The sequence below is a fragment of the Lasioglossum baleicum genome, chromosome 17 (assembly GCF_051020765.1).
Source record: "Lasioglossum baleicum chromosome 17, iyLasBale1, whole genome shotgun sequence".
NCBI lineage: Eukaryota > Metazoa > Arthropoda > Insecta > Hymenoptera > Halictidae > Lasioglossum > Lasioglossum baleicum.
The window spans coordinates 8,362,085-8,378,185 of NC_134945.1; the positions used below are offsets into that span (position 1 = coordinate 8,362,085).

Here is a 16,101-nt window from a genome sequence, read left to right on the forward strand (position 1 = left end):
TCCTCGGCTTCTGGTGATGCACGAAACTCGCGAACTCGAGCGATGCGGCGCTCGTACGAAAATTTTGCCCGAATTGGGAGCAGAGGTATTCCCTCGATTAATGGAAATTGACTGTGATTACTATCAGCAGATTGGGCCAATCCACACGGCACTGCAATGCGTGGCCGACCCGTGACCGAGGGGGAGCAAGCCCCGACCGCTCAGTCAATTCCCAAAAATCGAGTTAATATTCTGACTCCCCGATGGGGAGTGTATCAGATATTAAGCTGATAAGAACAGATAAAGGCATTTTTATTTTCAATTGATCGTCCCCCGAGCTGGTGCTCGGGGGCGGTACAGTATTAGTGCCTTTCGGCGAGGGCTATACATAAATATGATTTCTTTGGTGGGGGGGTGTGGCGCGGGGGAGCTATGTCCCCCTGCGTGACAAACACATTCAGACGCACACGCACACACACACACACACTCATCCACACGTCAGTAGATAAAAATAATTCTGATTATCAGAAATGTAAGATCAGCGGCACGGGCCTTGTCAAAGTTAAAATAAACATAGTGGAACGGCCCACAGCACACCAGAGAACTTAAGCTAGGAAGATGACTAGAGATTAGCGAATAGAAGAGTAGAGAGACAGCAAGGAAGGAAGACAAAAGATAGAGAGTAGAGAGAGTAGAGAAAGATAGAGAGATAGAGAAAGAGGCGCGCTGCGGGCTCGTTGCCCTCGCTAAAAATTAATATAAAATTATACAGGGCCGAAGTGGCCCTGAGTCAGTACATTTACATTGTTATTGTCATCGATATTCTCGCTGTTATATGAATTTTCGGGGCGCGATACTGTATTCGAGGGGGCCGCGGGGGGGGCCACATTCGCCGCATCAAGGGGCAGAGGCAGCTCCGGGGCGGGGACGGCGGCGGGAGCAGCAGCATATTGTCGGACCCCCGACACGTGCTCCACGTAGATGTCCCGACCCCACCGGATGGTCTCAGAGACAATGAGCCGGCGCATCATGCTTGCGTATTTCGTGCTAATACGCAGCACTTTGAGCACCGGCTCATTGGCTTGATCCCATGAGCCGAGAGCCCCCACGACGATCGCGTCGGTCACAACTCTGTAACCCTGCTCTCCGAGAACGGCCGCGATCGGAAGATACTTTTGTATCTTCCGGAGCCTTGCGGCTTCGAAAGCTTCGATGCCGTTCTCGAAGGTCACGGTCACATCGATGATCACGACGCTTTTCGAGGGCTCATGCCTGACAACGATGTCAGGCCTGAGCGCCTCCAGATCGCCGGTGAGACCCTCGACCCTTTGGTTTACCCTTAGGTTCCCCGGCAGTCGGCAGGCTCGCGAAATCCGCGAGACGACGGCGTCGTGGCGCAGTTGCCAGGCAGCCGAGTGGGGGCGGCAGTGACACAGCACATGGGGCAAGGTCTCCAGGGCCTCCCCGCATCGCCGGCAACGCTTGTCACCCCCGCCCCAGCGTCTAGCCCCATTAAGAGGTAAGACGTCGAGGCGGGCTCGGTGAACAAAGCGCCAATCAGCGAAGCGGGTGAAACTGCCGCCGCGGAGGAAGTGGTTTGACACCTTCGTCCGCGACGACACCCCGAAGACCTTCCCCTGATCGGGTTTGCTGTTGAGGCGGTGATGGTAAAATTCCGTCACTGCCGCCCTCAGTCGGTGCAACACCTGGGACCGAGCCACGGGTGTAACGACCGTCGTGCGCCCGCGTGAGCCTCGGAGTCTAAGACCCAACTCCTGGCGTGCAGCGCTCCACTCCCATCGCAATTGGAGCACGTCTCCTAATCGCCGCGCCGCGTTTCGTGCCCTCGACCACAATGTGGAAAAGTCACTGCTGGTTCTGGCGAACTCCCCCTCCAGCGAGCCGGAGAGGTAGGTCGCCAGATCCTGCTCGGTAGGTGGTCGACCGATTTTCCTGGCTACCGCCCCCCTCAGAGAATCTCTGGCCAGCCCGCTGATCGCCGGGTCAGACGCCGTCAGAAGACGGAACGCATGCCCGACGACCAGCGCGTCGGCCAGGTCAGCAAGCGGAAGTAATCCACATCCTCCCCGACTGGGGGGGAGGTAGATCACCTCCGCGCTGGCTCTCTGAGGCAGGTTGAGCCAGGATTTCGCGAGCTTCCTTACGAGCTTGTCCGCGTCTTTTAAAGGACCTTTTTCCACATGGGCTCCCCGCAGCAAAAAGTCGAGGCGGGGCAATATAAATGTCCCGACCGCCTCACACTTTTGCCATGGGGCGAGGAGGGAACGATCTACGGAGCGGAGATCGCGGACGAGCTCCTCGATCGTCAGGAGCGGAGTCTGCTTCACCTGGAATCCCGTGGGGACTCCGAGATGCTCGTATGGCGCTCCTGCTGCCAGGGATTTCAACCCCTGACCCTGTAGGCTGAAGCAGGTAGGAACGGCCCGGCGAGTGCCTCTGCTGTCCTGGTGCAGTGTTGCACACTTCGCCGGGTTGAACCGAAGTCCAATCCTCTCCGCTGCAGCCTCCACTGTTCTCAACAGTGTTTCCATCCCCTCCGGAGTGTCGGCAACTAGTGCCATATCGTCAGCGTAGCCAAGGATGTTGTACCGCCGGCCGTGGAGCGTGTAACCCGCCGAGGAGCCGGATGCTGCACGAAGCACCGACTCCAGGGCAAGGTTAAACGCCACAGGGCTCAGCGGGCATCCTTGCTTCACTCCGGAGAGGATGGGGACAGGGTCGGTAAAGCCCTGTGAGGTTCGCACTCGGGTGGTGCACCCGTCGTAGAGCCCTTCCAAGATGTTACGGAAGGGCTCGGGGACCTTGGCCTCCGCGAAGGCGTGGTAGATGGTAGAGTGGGGGACCGAGCCGAACGCGTTCGACAGGTCCAACCACGCAACCACCACCTGACGCCTGCCCCTGCGAGCGTCGTTAAGGACCTCCTGCAGCACGTAGTTCTGCTCGTAGCATCCCTCGCACGGCAGGAAGCCCTTTTGCTGAGGGCTAAGCCGCTCATTATGTAGGGCCCACGTGACGAGGCGGTCGGCAAGCACCGCCGCGAAGAGTTTGGGGGTCGTGTCGGACATGGCTAGTGGCCGCCAGTTCGAAAGATCCCCCCGATCGCCCTTCTTGTGAATCATCACGGTATTCGAAGACTTCCAAGAAGCAGGGACCGACTCCAACCTTTGACATAGGTTGAAAAAGGCGGTCAGAATGGCGCAGTCCGGGTCGGCCTTCCGGAGTTCACGGTAAGTTAGACCGTCTGGCCCCGGAGCGGAGTTTGACATCCGCCGGAGTCGACGATCCACCTCACTCACTCCGAAAGGCCGAACCAGTGCCGCGTCACTCGCCGCCGTTGGAGCCTCTGAAGGAAAGCCGAGAGGCCCAGAGGCTGGTGGCGTACTCGCAGGTGAGTACATGTCGAGGAAGTGCTGATGTACCTGGTCCTTCGGGACCTGGCATTGCGCCGGAGCGCCCATCAACACCTCCTGGACCGCACGCCTGCGGTTTTGCCGGAACAGCCTCTGGATCCGCGTAGCCTCTGCGACTTGGTCCGTGCTTCTTGTAGCCTCCGGTTCAGGACGACCGGGAGGGCGCGATGCCGATGCACCTCCGACACGCCTCTCCCTCCCCGCGACAGCGGTTGACCTTCCCCTCGTATTCTCTCCAACCCCCGCGGGTCTCGACCCGAAGCGTTGGAAGAAGGCGGCGATCGTAGTCGCCACCTCTTCCAGGTCTTGAATGTTATCGACGGCCCCGGCCAAACCGATCAGTAGACGCCTCTCCTCCGCCAACGCGACTTGCTCCCTTCGAAGGGATGCGCGCGGGCGAGGGCGAGGCTGACCAGCAGGCGCAGGCCGCCGATGCTCCGGGTCTCGCGGGGTTTGGAGGTCGGTGGGCACTACACCGACGCCCGCAGGGGCATTCGTTGTCCCCGTTCTACAACCACCCGGGTGCGAGCTCCCAGGGGTATTCCCACCCACACTACGAAAGCGCGACGCGAACCCTCCCAAGCGATTAAACATATCGCGTAAATCTCGGAGTCGGTTCGTCCGCGCGGAGTCGGCAGGGGCCCGATCGCTCACGTTCTCGGTGTTGCCCCTGCTTCCCGTCGCCGTCCCTCGCCGCGCGCCCCTGCGCGATGCGGCCGAGGACCGGTTCCTCGGCGTGACGGTGGTAGTGGTGGCGGTGGTGGTGGCCCCCCTCGTTGCTCCCTCGGTGACCGGAGCTGGCAGGGGCGATGGAGGACGCTGGGCACCCGCAGATGGTCGGCGTGGTGCACCTGGCGCCCTCGTCTCCCGCGCTGGTGGCGTGCGGGCTGGAGTCCTCGCTGTCGGCGGCTGCAGCGTCTCCGGGATCGGCGACCTGAAACCAGACGGAGATGTAGGCGACGAAGACAGAACTCGTCGGCGGTGTCGTCTCCTAGAGACGGCGGGAGACCACGGGAGGGGGGAGGAATCGTCATCCTCCGCCCCCTCCTCCTCTTCTCTCCCCTCGATGGCCGGAGGGGGGGTGACGGCCGCTGTCCGGGTGGGACCAGGGACAACCGTCACTTCCTCGATGGGGGGGAGGGAGGGGACTGCTGTCCGCGACAGAGTCCTCTTCATTCCCCTCTCCACTCCCCCCGCGAGGGGCCGCGAGGTGACGATGGGCCCCCCGCTGACGGTGGTGGTGACGGTGGTCGTGGTGAGTGTTGCCGGCGCCATGCAGGAGACCACGCAGCAGCCTCTTCCGCTCCCCTGCACCCCGTAGATGATAGGTGGGGTGGGAGGAGAGGCGGATGCTCCCCTCAGGATGGTGGCGAGGGGGGGGCTGCTGCGGGCTGCGGTCGAGCACCCGGGCGGTAATGAGGACGCCCGGGTGAACGACCGCAGCCTTCTTCTTCCTTCCGTTTGGTCTCCTGTCGGCGCCGCGCTGACCACCGTTGCGCCCGCTGTGACGGCGGCGTAGGATGGTGATGCCGCCGTCCTGATCGTCGAGGTGAACGTCCGGGTGGTCGGGACGTTCGGCGGGGTGGTGGGGGCGGGCGAAGCCCTGTCCCGCCCCGACCCCGTCCTCCTCGGCGACTTCTTAGAGCCGGCTTTCGGAGCCGCCTTCCTCCGGGTGGTGTTGAGGGCTGCTGTCCGTTGCAATACGTCCCCGAGGTCCAACGGCACGCTGGCTCCCCTGCTTCTCGTGACTGGCCCCCTCGGGCTGGTGGTCGGGGCCTTCGCTGTGGGGGAGACCGTCGACCCCCTCTTCCTCCTCGCCGCCCCGCTGGCAGGCTTCTCGCGGGGCGGTTCCGGGGTCGACTTGCGTGTCGGCGGACTCGGGGTGGCACGTTGGGCGGCTCCTACGGCTCGGCTCTCGGCAGCGGGCGCTGCCCTGGTCCCTGCTGGTGGTGTTGACCCTGAAACAGAGCCGTCACTCCGTCTCGTCCCGCCGTCTCTCCTCGTCGTAGTCGTCGTCGACGTTGTCTGGTGGGGCGAGGGCAGTTTCTTCACGGCGATGTTGACGGCCCTTACGGAGATGATCCTCGGCTTCGCTACGGCCGGGGGCGGCGGGGGCGTCTTCGACTTCCTGGAGGAAGCCGTCGGCGCCGCCGCCGCAGCCGGCCTGGTCCCCACGCTGGTTGGAGGTGGTGGGGGGGTAGCCGAGGTCCTCGGAGGGTCCGCCCTCGTCGCCGTCCTTCGGAGGGACAGCGGCTTCTGCCGCACGGGCGCCGGGGGCGGCGGGGGCGTCTTCGACTTCCTGGAGGAAGCCGCCGGCGCCGCCGCCGCAGCCGATGCACCCCGTGCGGACGCCGTCGATGGTGGTGGCGTCGTCGTCGTCGTCTTGGTGGTAGCCGCTGTCGCCCTCGTCCTCTTCAAGGCCAGTCTGTTCCGCACGGGCGCCGGGGGCGGCGGGGGCGTCGACGACTTCCTCGAGGAAGCCGCCGGCGCCGCCGCCGCAGTCGGTGCAACCCGCGCGGTCGCCGTGGATGGTGGTGGCGTGGTTGATGGCCTTGTAACTGCCCTCGCCCTTGTCGCCGTTGCTGTCGGTGGCGTTTTGTCTGTCCCCGTCGCCGTCCCCGTCGTCGTCCCCTTGGCAGAGGCAGCGCTGCCGAATGACAGCGTGCTCTGCCTCAGGGAGGAGGACGGGCGTCTGGTCGAGGTCGTCGTCGTTGTCGTCGTCGTCGTCGATCCTGTGGCAGCTGCACGGGTGGTCGGTGCAGCTGCGGGGCCCGTAGATGGTGGAGGGGCCCCCCCGGAGATCCGTGGGCGTTGGGCTGCAGACCGCCGCATCCCGCACGCTGTCGTCGTCGTCGTCGTCGTGGTGCACGTCGTCAACGTCATCGTCGTCGCCGTGCACGTCGCCGTCGACGCCGTGGCCGTGGTGGTGGTGGCGGTACCAGCTCCGGTCAACCTTAAAATTGACTCGGCCCCCGAAGGGACCGAGCAATTAATATTTCCGGTCGCCGAGGGAGAGGACCTCACGGTGGTACGGGTGGAGGAGCCGCTTGCTCCTCTCGTCCCACCGCGACCTGATCCGCTCGAATGAGCGGCGGTGTGGTGCGTCTTAACGGACTTCAAGGGATACGCTCCCTTTCCGTGCTCACCACACTCGCCGCAACGATGAACCACCGAATGACCGGGGTGGTTCTTTTTCGCGTGTTTTATCAGGTCGCAGTGGGATTTGTAGGTCCCACCGAGCCTAATACCCGGTTTGCCGAAGCATTCCGGGCATCTGAATTCCGCCGGGAACGGAAAGTCGATAAAAATAGTTATCGCGTTGTTCGATTGTTCAGTCATCGTGGAACAACCTCTGCCGGATTGTCTCGAGTGTAAAATAAATTAAAGGTGTCAGGTATAATAAATAGAATAAATAAAACAGAGTATCGTAGTCGGTAGATGTAAAAAAATGCAGTAAATAAATAGAGTAAAAAGAATAAATATATGGCACGTCAATGTTAGTATAAAATAAAATAAATTAGGACAGCACAGTACCGAGTCACAAATTAAAATAGGGTACACACGTACAATACACACAATAAATAAATAGATCACGGCACTGCACTATATTAAATAAATAAAATGAATAAAAACAACTACAACAGAGAGGTAAGTGATCGACTCACCAGAAGAGTTAGAAGACAGCGATAGAAGAAAATAGAGAGAAATACGGGAAGACAGAAAAGAGAGCGGATCGATAGAAGGATGAAAGAGGTTAAGAAGATAAAGTGACAGGCGAGGGATCTACCTTGATGGTAAGAGACACCATCAAGGGGGGCTATCTAGCGGTCGATCGAGGAACTCGTTCCAGCTCCTCGTGCAGGGATCTACCGCTAGAGGGCTGCACCGATACTTGGCGGTACTTGGAGAAATTCTTCAGCTCAGGTCTGAAGAATCTCCAAGGCCTACTCGGATCGGTGGCTGAAAGGATTAAACCGAATTAATTTAATCGAGCGGACTCGATTAAACAATTCGGCGGTCTCTGATCGGGATCAAAGTTACTCCGGAGTTGGTTTGCTCCGGGAAAACGCACGCAAAATCGTCGTACGTTCCGACGTGCCGGTATTAAACGAAAAGATGTTTAATGTAGATTATTATTAACTACCGGCACAGGATTGCTCCCAAATTTCACAATTAGCAGCAACAAAGTACTCGGAACAGAACTAAGTTATTAAATAATTAATAACTTAGTCTGACGTCGAATAAATTGATGTTATAATTGTGAAATTTGTCGAAACGTTTACGAGGCGTTACGTAATTCCGAAACGAACGTTCCGGAACTCCTTTGTTCCGACGACCTAGGAAAGAGCCGTTGGCTGTTATTGAATTTATCCTGACAAACAATTAGCAGAGCTAAGTGTCGACAGGACAAAGACGAATAACAACGAACGGAGGGGAGGGGTAACCGCGCTGAACGGCCGTGCGGGTTAACGCACTTGGGCTCGCGCGGGGGAAGAGAGTCAGAGGGGGAGTCGATCACTTACCCCACTCGAGGTCCTGCAGAGGTGTCCACGTGTTCCCGGCTGCTCGGTGGAGACGCTGGAGGTGAAGTCCTCCTCCTCGGCGGCCAGTCGCGCCCCGATCGCTCCTCGGCTTCTGGTGATGCACGAAACTCGCGAACTTGAGCGATGCGGCGCTCAGAGACGAAAATTTTGCCCGAATTGGGAGCAGAGGTATTCCCTCGATTAATGGAAATTGACTGTGATTACTATCAGCAAATTGGGCCAATCCACACGGCACTGCAATGCGTGGCCGACCCGTGACCGAGGGGGAGCAAGCCCCGACCGCTCAGTCAATTCCCAAAAATCGAGTTAATATTCTGACTCCCCGATGGGGAGTGTATCAGATATTAAGCTGATAAGAACAGATAAAGGCATTTTTATTTTCAATTGATCGTCCCCCGAGCTGGTGCTCGGGGGCGGTACAGTATTAGTGCCTTTCGGCGAGGGCTATACATAAATATGATTTCTTTGGTGGGGGGGTGTGGCGCGGGGGAGCTATGTCCCCCTGCGTGACAAACACATTCAGACGCACACGCACACACACACACACACTCATCCACACGTCAGTAGATAAAAATAATTCTGATTATCAGAAATGTAAGATCAGCGGCACGGGCCTTGTCAAAGTTAAAATAAACATAGTGGAACGGCCCACAGCACACCAGAGAACTTAAGCTAGGAAGATGACTAGAGATTAGCGAATAGAAGAGTAGAGAGACAGCAAGGAAGGAAGACAAAAGATAGAGAGTAGAGAGAGTAGAGAAAGATAGAGAGATAGAGAAAGAGGCGCGCTGCGGGCTCGTTGCCCTCGCTAAAAATTAATATAAAATTATACAGGGCCGAAGTGGCCCTGAGTCAGTACATTTACATTGTTATTGTCATCGATATTCTCGCTGTTATATGAATTTTCGGGGCGCGATACTGTATTCGAGGGGGCCGCGGGGGGGGCCACATTCGCCGCATCAAGGGGCAGAGGCAGCTCCGGGGCGGGGACGGCGGCGGGAGCAGCAGCATATTGTCGGACCCCCGACACGTGCTCCACGTAGATGTCCCGACCCCACCGGATGGTCTCAGAGACAATGAGCCGGCGCATCATGCTTGCGTATTTCGTGCTAATACGCAGCACTTTGAGCACCGGCTCATTGGCTTGATCCCATGAGCCGAGAGCCCCCACGACGATCGCGTCGGTCACAACTCTGTAACCCTGCTCTCCGAGAACGGCCGCGATCGGAAGATACTTTTGTATCTTCCGGAGCCTTGCGGCTTCGAAAGCTTCGATGCCGTTCTCGAAGGTCACGGTCACATCGATGATCACGACGCTTTTCGAGGGCTCATGCCTGACAACGATGTCAGGCCTGAGCGCCTCCAGATCGCCGGTGAGACCCTCGACCCTTTGGTTTACCCTTAGGTTCCCCGGCAGTCGGCAGGCTCGCGAAATCCGCGAGACGACGGCGTCGTGGCGCAGTTGCCAGGCAGCCGAGTGGGGGCGGCAGTGACACAGCACATGGGGCAAGGTCTCCAGGGCCTCCCCGCATCGCCGGCAACGCTTGTCACCCCCGCCCCAGCGTCTAGCCCCATTAAGAGGTAAGACGTCGAGGCGGGCTCGGTGAACAAAGCGCCAATCAGCGAAGCGGGTGAAACTGCCGCCGCGGAGGAAGTGGTTTGACACCTTCGTCCGCGACGACACCCCGAAGACCTTCCCCTGATCGGGTTTGCTGTTGAGGCGGTGATGGTAAAATTCCGTCACTGCCGCCCTCAGTCGGTGCAACACCTGGGACCGAGCCACGGGTGTAACGACCGTCGTGCGCCCGCGTGAGCCTCGGAGTCTAAGACCCAACTCCTGGCGTGCAGCGCTCCACTCCCATCGCAATTGGAGCACGTCTCCTAATCGCCGCGCCGCGTTTCGTGCCCTCGACCACAATGTGGAAAAGTCACTGCTGGTTCTGGCGAACTCCCCCTCCAGCGAGCCGGAGAGGTAGGTCGCCAGATCCTGCTCGGTAGGTGGTCGACCGATTTTCCTGGCTACCGCCCCCCTCAGAGAATCTCTGGCCAGCCCGCTGATCGCCGGGTCAGACGCCGTCAGAAGACGGAACGCATGCCCGACGACCAGCGCGTCGGCCAGGTCAGCAAGCGGAAGTAATCCACATCCTCCCCGACTGGGGGGGAGGTAGATCACCTCCGCGCTGGCTCTCTGAGGCAGGTTGAGCCAGGATTTCGCGAGCTTCCTTACGAGCTTGTCCGCGTCTTTTAAAGGACCTTTTTCCACATGGGCTCCCCGCAGCAAAAAGTCGAGGCGGGGCAATATAAATGTCCCGACCGCCTCACACTTTTGCCATGGGGCGAGGAGGGAACGATCTACGGAGCGGAGATCGCGGACGAGCTCCTCGATCGTCAGGAGCGGAGTCTGCTTCACCTGGAATCCCGTGGGGACTCCGAGATGCTCGTATGGCGCTCCTGCTGCCAGGGATTTCAACCCCTGACCCTGTAGGCTGAAGCAGGTAGGAACGGCCCGGCGAGTGCCTCTGCTGTCCTGGTGCAGTGTTGCACACTTCGCCGGGTTGAACCGAAGTCCAATCCTCTCCGCTGCAGCCTCCACTGTTCTCAACAGTGTTTCCATCCCCTCCGGAGTGTCGGCAACTAGTGCCATATCGTCAGCGTAGCCAAGGATGTTGTACCGCCGGCCGTGGAGCGTGTAACCCGCCGAGGAGCCGGATGCTGCACGAAGCACCGACTCCAGGGCAAGGTTAAACGCCACAGGGCTCAGCGGGCATCCTTGCTTCACTCCGGAGAGGATGGGGACAGGGTCGGTAAAGCCCTGTGAGGTTCGCACTCGGGTGGTGCACCCGTCGTAGAGCCCTTCCAAGATGTTACGGAAGGGCTCGGGGACCTTGGCCTCCGCGAAGGCGTGGTAGATGGTAGAGTGGGGGACCGAGCCGAACGCGTTCGACAGGTCCAACCACGCAACCACCACCTGACGCCTGCCCCTGCGAGCGTCGTTAAGGACCTCCTGCAGCACGTAGTTCTGCTCGTAGCATCCCTCGCACGGCAGGAAGCCCTTTTGCTGAGGGCTAAGCCGCTCATTATGTAGGGCCCACGTGACGAGGCGGTCGGCAAGCACCGCCGCGAAGAGTTTGGGGGTCGTGTCGGACATGGCTAGTGGCCGCCAGTTCGAAAGATCCCCCCGATCGCCCTTCTTGTGAATCATCACGGTATTCGAAGACTTCCAAGAAGCAGGGACCGACTCCAACCTTTGACATAGGTTGAAAAAGGCGGTCAGAATGGCGCAGTCCGGGTCGGCCTTCCGGAGTTCACGGTAAGTTAGACCGTCTGGCCCCGGAGCGGAGTTTGACATCCGCCGGAGTCGACGATCCACCTCACTCACTCCGAAAGGCCGAACCAGTGCCGCGTCACTCGCCGCCGTTGGAGCCTCTGAAGGAAAGCCGAGAGGCCCAGAGGCTGGTGGCGTACTCGCAGGTGAGTACATGTCGAGGAAGTGCTGATGTACCTGGTCCTTCGGGACCTGGCATTGCGCCGGAGCGCCCATCAACACCTCCTGGACCGCACGCCTGCGGTTTTGCCGGAACAGCCTCTGGATCCGCGTAGCCTCTGCGACTTGGTCCGTGCTTCTTGTAGCCTCCGGTTCAGGACGACCGGGAGGGCGCGATGCCGATGCACCTCCGACACGCCTCTCCCTCCCCGCGACAGCGGTTGACCTTCCCCTCGTATTCTCTCCAACCCCCGCGGGTCTCGACCCGAAGCGTTGGAAGAAGGCGGCGATCGTAGTCGCCACCTCTTCCAGGTCTTGAATGTTATCGACGGCCCCGGCCAAACCGATCAGTAGACGCCTCTCCTCCGCCAACGCGACTTGCTCCCTTCGAAGGGATGCGCGCGGGCGAGGGCGAGGCTGACCAGCAGGCGCAGGCCGCCGATGCTCCGGGTCTCGCGGGGTTTGGAGGTCGGTGGGCACTACACCGACGCCCGCAGGGGCATTCGTTGTCCCCGTTCTACAACCACCCGGGTGCGAGCTCCCAGGGGTATTCCCACCCACACTACGAAAGCGCGACGCGAACCCTCCCAAGCGATTAAACATATCGCGTAAATCTCGGAGTCGGTTCGTCCGCGCGGAGTCGGCAGGGGCCCGATCGCTCACGTTCTCGGTGTTGCCCCTGCTTCCCGTCGCCGTCCCTCGCCGCGCGCCCCTGCGCGATGCGGCCGAGGACCGGTTCCTCGGCGTGACGGTGGTAGTGGTGGCGGTGGTGGTGGCCCCCCTCGTTGCTCCCTCGGTGACCGGAGCTGGCAGGGGCGATGGAGGACGCTGGGCACCCGCAGATGGTCGGCGTGGTGCACCTGGCGCCCTCGTCTCCCGCGCTGGTGGCGTGCGGGCTGGAGTCCTCGCTGTCGGCGGCTGCAGCGTCTCCGGGATCGGCGACCTGAAACCAGACGGAGATGTAGGCGACGAAGACAGAACTCGTCGGCGGTGTCGTCTCCTAGAGACGGCGGGAGACCACGGGAGGGGGGAGGAATCGTCATCCTCCGCCCCCTCCTCCTCTTCTCTCCCCTCGATGGCCGGAGGGGGGGTGACGGCCGCTGTCCGGGTGGGACCAGGGACAACCGTCACTTCCTCGATGGGGGGGAGGGAGGGGACTGCTGTCCGCGACAGAGTCCTCTTCATTCCCCTCTCCACTCCCCCCGCGAGGGGCCGCGAGGTGACGATGGGCCCCCCGCTGACGGTGGTGGTGACGATGGTCGTGGTGAGTGTTGCCGGCGCCATGCAGGAGACCACGCAGCAGCCTCTTCCGCTCCCCTGCACCCCGTAGATGATAGGTGGGGTGGGAGGAGAGGCGGATGCTCCCCTCAGGATGGTGGCGAGGGGGGGGCTGCTGCGGGCTGCGGTCGAGCACCCGGGCGGTAATGAGGACGCCCGGGTGAACGACCGCAGCCTTCTTCTTCCTTCCGTTTGGTCTCCTGTCGGCGCCGCGCTGACCACCGTTGCGCCCGCTGTGACGGCGGCGTAGGATGGTGATGCCGCCGTCCTGATCGTCGAGGTGAACGTCCGGGTGGTCGGGACGTTCGGCGGGGTGGTGGGGGCGGGCGAAGCCCTGTCCCGCCCCGACCCCGTCCTCCTCGGCGACTTCTTAGAGCCGGCTTTCGGAGCCGCCTTCCTCCGGGTGGTGTTGAGGGCTGCTGTCCGTTGCAATACGTCCCCGAGGTCCAACGGCACGCTGGCTCCCCTGCTTCTCGTGACTGGCCCCCTCGGGCTGGTGGTCGGGGCCTTCGCTGTGGGGGAGACCGTCGACCCCCTCTTCCTCCTCGCCGCCCCGCTGGCAGGCTTCTCGCGGGGCGGTTCCGGGGTCGACTTGCGTGTCGGCGGACTCGGGGTGGCACGTTGGGCGGCTCCTACGGCTCGGCTCTCGGCAGCGGGCGCTGCCCTGGTCCCTGCTGGTGGTGTTGACCCTGAAACAGAGCCGTCACTCCGTCTCGTCCCGCCGTCTCTCCTCGTCGTAGTCGTCGTCGACGTTGTCTGGTGGGGCGAGGGCAGTTTCTTCACGGCGATGTTGACGGCCCTTACGGAGATGATCCTCGGCTTCGCTACGGCCGGGGGCGGCGGGGGCGTCTTCGACTTCCTGGAGGAAGCCGTCGGCGCCGCCGCCGCAGCCGGCCTGGTCCCCACGCTGGTTGGAGGTGGTGGGGGGGTAGCCGAGGTCCTCGGAGGGTCCGCCCTCGTCGCCGTCCTTCGGAGGGACAGCGGCTTCTGCCGCACGGGCGCCGGGGGCGGCGGGGGCGTCTTCGACTTCCTGGAGGAAGCCGCCGGCGCCGCCGCCGCAGCCGATGCACCCCGTGCGGACGCCGTCGATGGTGGTGGCGTCGTCGTCGTCGTCTTGGTGGTAGCCGCTGTCGCCCTCGTCCTCTTCAAGGCCAGTCTGTTCCGCACGGGCGCCGGGGGCGGCGGGGGCGTCGACGACTTCCTCGAGGAAGCCGCCGGCGCCGCCGCCGCAGTCGGTGCAACCCGCGCGGTCGCCGTGGATGGTGGTGGCGTGGTTGATGGCCTTGTAACTGCCCTCGCCCTTGTCGCCGTTGCTGTCGGTGGCGTTTTGTCTGTCCCCGTCGCCGTCCCCGTCGTCGTCCCCTTGGCAGAGGCAGCGCTGCCGAATGACAGCGTGCTCTGCCTCAGGGAGGAGGACGGGCGTCTGGTCGAGGTCGTCGTCGTTGTCGTCGTCGTCGTCGATCCTGTGGCAGCTGCACGGGTGGTCGGTGCAGCTGCGGGGCCCGTAGATGGTGGAGGGGCCCCCCCGGAGATCCGTGGGCGTTGGGCTGCAGACCGCCGCATCCCGCACGCTGTCGTCGTCGTCGTCGTCGTGGTGCACGTCGTCAACGTCATCGTCGTCGCCGTGCACGTCGCCGTCGACGCCGTGGCCGTGGTGGTGGTGGCGGTACCAGCTCCGGTCAACCTTAAAATTGACTCGGCCCCCGAAGGGACCGAGCAATTAATATTTCCGGTCGCCGAGGGAGAGGACCTCACGGTGGTACGGGTGGAGGAGCCGCTTGCTCCTCTCGTCCCACCGCGACCTGATCCGCTCGAATGAGCGGCGGTGTGGTGCGTCTTAACGGACTTCAAGGGATACGCTCCCTTTCCGTGCTCACCACACTCGCCGCAACGATGAACCACCGAATGACCGGGGTGGTTCTTTTTCGCGTGTTTTATCAGGTCGCAGTGGGATTTGTAGGTCCCACCGAGCCTAATACCCGGTTTGCCGAAGCATTCCGGGCATCTGAATTCCGCCGGGAACGGAAAGTCGATAAAAATAGTTATCGCGTTGTTCGATTGTTCAGTCATCGTGGAACAACCTCTGCCGGATTGTCTCGAGTGTAAAATAAATTAAAGGTGTCAGGTATAATAAATAGAATAAATAAAACAGAGTATCGTAGTCGGTAGATGTAAAAAAATGCAGTAAATAAATAGAGTAAAAAGAATAAATATATGGCACGTCAATGTTAGTATAAAATAAAATAAATTAGGACAGCACAGTACCGAGTCACAAATTAAAATAGGGTACACACGTACAATACACACAATAAATAAATAGATCACGGCACTGCACTATATTAAATAAATAAAATGAATAAAAACAACTACAACAGAGAGGTAAGTGATCGACTCACCAGAAGAGTTAGAAGACAGCGATAGAAGAAAATAGAGAGAAATACGGGAAGACAGAAAAGAGAGCGGATCGATAGAAGGATGAAAGAGGTTAAGAAGATAAAGTGACAGGCGAGGGATCTACCTTGATGGTAAGAGACACCATCAAGGGGGGCTATCTAGCGGTCGATCGAGGAACTCGTTCCAGCTCCTCGTGCAGGGATCTACCGCTAGAGGGCTGCACCGATACTTGGCGGTACTTGGAGAAATTCTTCAGCTCAGGTCTGAAGAATCTCCAAGGCCTACTCGGATCGGTGGCTGAAAGGATTAAACCGAATTAATTTAATCGAGCGGACTCGATTAAACAATTCGGCGGTCTCTGATCGGGATCAAAGTTACTCCGGAGTTGGTTTGCTCCGGGAAAACGCACGCAAAATCGTCGTACGTTCCGACGTGCCGGTATTAAACGAAAAGATGTTTAATGTAGATTATTATTAACTACCGGCACAGGATTGCTCCCAAATTTCACAATTAGCAGCAACAAAGTACTCGGAACAGAACTAAGTTATTAAATAATTAATAACTTAGTCTGACGTCGAATAAATTGATGTTATAATTGTGAAATTTGTCGAAACGTTTACGAGGCGTTACGTAATTCCGAAACGAACGTTCCGGAACTCCTTTGTTCCGACGACCTAGGAAAGAGCCGTTGGCTGTTATTGAATTTATCCTGACAAACAATTAGCAGAGCTAAGTGTCGACAGGACAAAGACGAATAACAACGAACGGAGGGGAGGGGTAACCGCGCTGAACGGCCGTGCGGGTTAACGCACTTGGGCTCGCGCGGGGGAAGAGAGTCAGAGGGGGAGTCGATCACTTACCCCACTCGAGGTCCTGCAGAGGTGTCCACGTGTTCCCGGCTGCTCGGTGGAGACGCTGGAGGTGAAGTCCTCCTCCTCGGCGGCCAGTCGCGCCCCGATCGCTCCTCGGCTTCTGGTGATGCACGAAACTC

At 60.0% G+C, this 16,101-nt stretch overlaps 2 protein-coding genes and 2 pseudogenes across 2 annotated transcripts; all 4 read right to left on the minus strand.

The window, feature by feature from the left end:
* Positions 1-126: 126 nt before the first annotated feature.
* Positions 127-306, minus strand: LOC143217755 (U2 spliceosomal RNA; annotated as a pseudogene).
* LOC143217439 (uncharacterized) lies at positions 133-8,016 on the minus strand. The gene is made up of 2 exons (XM_076441716.1): positions 7,076-8,016; positions 133-6,363 (listed from the first exon to the last, which is right to left on the minus strand). Exon 2 carries the CDS (start codon positions 6,291-6,293, stop codon positions 744-746), a length of 5,550 nt encoding a protein of 1,849 aa, XP_076297831.1. The 5' UTR covers positions 6,294-6,363; positions 7,076-8,016; the 3' UTR covers positions 133-743.
* A 147-nt stretch (positions 8,017-8,163) lies between these two features.
* Positions 8,164-8,343, minus strand: LOC143217757 (U2 spliceosomal RNA; annotated as a pseudogene).
* LOC143217438 (uncharacterized) lies at positions 8,170-16,062 on the minus strand. The gene is made up of 2 exons (XM_076441715.1): positions 15,113-16,062; positions 8,170-14,400 (listed from the first exon to the last, which is right to left on the minus strand). The coding sequence occupies exon 2, from the start codon at positions 14,328-14,330 to the stop codon at positions 8,781-8,783; it is 5,550 nt and encodes a 1,849-aa protein (XP_076297830.1). The 5' UTR covers positions 14,331-14,400; positions 15,113-16,062; the 3' UTR covers positions 8,170-8,780.
* Between the last annotated feature and the right edge of the window lie 39 nt (positions 16,063-16,101).

What these genes read in the sequence shown, in the direction of transcription:
- LOC143217438 (XM_076441715.1), bottom strand. Translation starts at nt 14,330, where the DNA reads ATGACGTTGACGACGTGCACCACGACGACGACGACGACGACAGCGTGC.
- LOC143217439 (XM_076441716.1), bottom strand. Translation starts at nt 6,293, where the DNA reads ATGACGTTGACGACGTGCACCACGACGACGACGACGACGACAGCGTGC.